Here is a 1401-nt window from a genome sequence, read left to right as displayed (position 1 = left end):
AGGTCCCTCAATGCCCCCAAACTCCTGGAAAATCCCAGAAATCAGGAATCCCTGTATAAAATAATCACCACCATAATCCCAARCATTSCRGGACRGGCAGAATTYCAGGCTGTGGSACAGGGGAGGGCCACGCCCTCWSTCTGGGATTTGGGATTATCCCTYRGGAATGTYCTGATCCCRCTGTTTTCCCYTTTTTTCTCCGCAGTGCTGGTTGTGGTCAATCACTACCTGGCRTTCCAGTACTTCGCTGAGGAATTTTACCTTTTCTCCGAGGTGAGACCCTTTGGAAAGGAGCTGATCCATGTTTTTCCTGGAAGGGAGAGGCAGGAAAATCTCAATTTTTGGCTCAGTGGGATATAATATAAAATATAAATCCCAGGGTATTTTTTCCAGCTTTTCCCTGTGGTTTTCCTGAAGTTTTGAAAGGCCTGGGAAGCTGGGTTCTTTTCCCAGGTTTGGGGTTATCCCAGTGAATTCCATAAATGTGGAGTATTAAACCTGTCTTATTCCTGAAATACTAAAAACTTGGAAATATAGGGATTAACATAATCTAAATTCCATTTTTTTTTAAATAATCTGACCCAAATCTCTTCCCTTTGGGAATTATTGTTCYTCATTTTTATGATCTAATTCGACATCCTGCTGAGCTAAAAATCCCCATTCCCAGGGTGGCTCCTAGGAGCCCAGAATTCCTTGGAAATCAAGGAAAATTTTGGTTTTTTATGGCATTTTTTTGGGTTTTCTAATGGGATTTAACCCTGGATTGGGAACAGGGGGTGGCTCAGCATTCCCTGGGCATCGATTCCTCCTCATCCCGCCCTGGCTCTTCCCTCTTCCTTCAATTCCCTGGGAGGCATGGAGAGGATTTAATTCCCTTTATTTAAATTAAATTAAAATAAATTAATTAATTTCCCAAGGAGATTTAATTCAAACCCATCAGTTCTTTAATTTGGCCCTATAAAATTGGGAATGGGAGGAATTTGGGATGCTGGGGGGGATTTTCTGCTTTTCCCTGGCTGGTTTTTATCCCTTTATCCCGCAGTGCTGGGGGCACTCTGGAGGGGTGGGATTGAGGGATTGAGGCCGGAATTTTGGGATTTTYTTCCCACAGGTCCTGGCCTACTTCACTTTCTGCCTGTGGCTGATTCCCTTCGCCTTCTTTGTGTCCCTCTCRGCCGGGGAGAACGTCCTGCCCTCCACGGTGCAGCCTGGAGGTGGGAATGGGATCGGGATTGGGATTGGGATTGGGGATGGTTTGGGTGAGAAAAGACCTGAAAATCTGGTTCCAATCCTGCTATTCCAGATGGATCCAACCCCAATGTCCAGCCTGGACTTGGACATTCCCAGGGATCCGGGGCAATCTGGCAATTCCAGCCCAGCCCCTCGCCACCCTCCCAGGCA

The 1401-nt window shown here is 46.4% G+C and overlaps 1 protein-coding gene across 1 annotated transcript in view; it reads left to right on the top strand.

Moving 5' to 3' along the window:
• The window catches only part of TEX261 (testis expressed 261), a gene marked incomplete at its 3' end in the record, with an annotated part of 7088 nt that extends 5874 nt beyond the window's left edge, over positions 1-1214 (top strand). The window contains exons 4-5 of the mRNA XM_057388823.1: positions 206-273; positions 1112-1214. Coding sequence (XP_057244806.1) covers positions 206-273; positions 1112-1214 — 171 coding nt within the window. The remainder of the gene's footprint in view (positions 1-205; positions 274-1111) is intronic.
• Positions 1215-1401: the final 187 nt, after the last annotated feature.

Source organism: Malurus melanocephalus, unplaced genomic scaffold, assembly GCF_030028575.1.
Source record: "Malurus melanocephalus ecotype Western Australia unplaced genomic scaffold, MMel_1.1 scaffold_2576, whole genome shotgun sequence".
Lineage (NCBI taxonomy): Eukaryota > Metazoa > Chordata > Aves > Passeriformes > Maluridae > Malurus > Malurus melanocephalus.
Note: the sequence above shows the minus strand (reverse complement) of the source record. Positions and strands in the feature narration are given on the sequence as shown.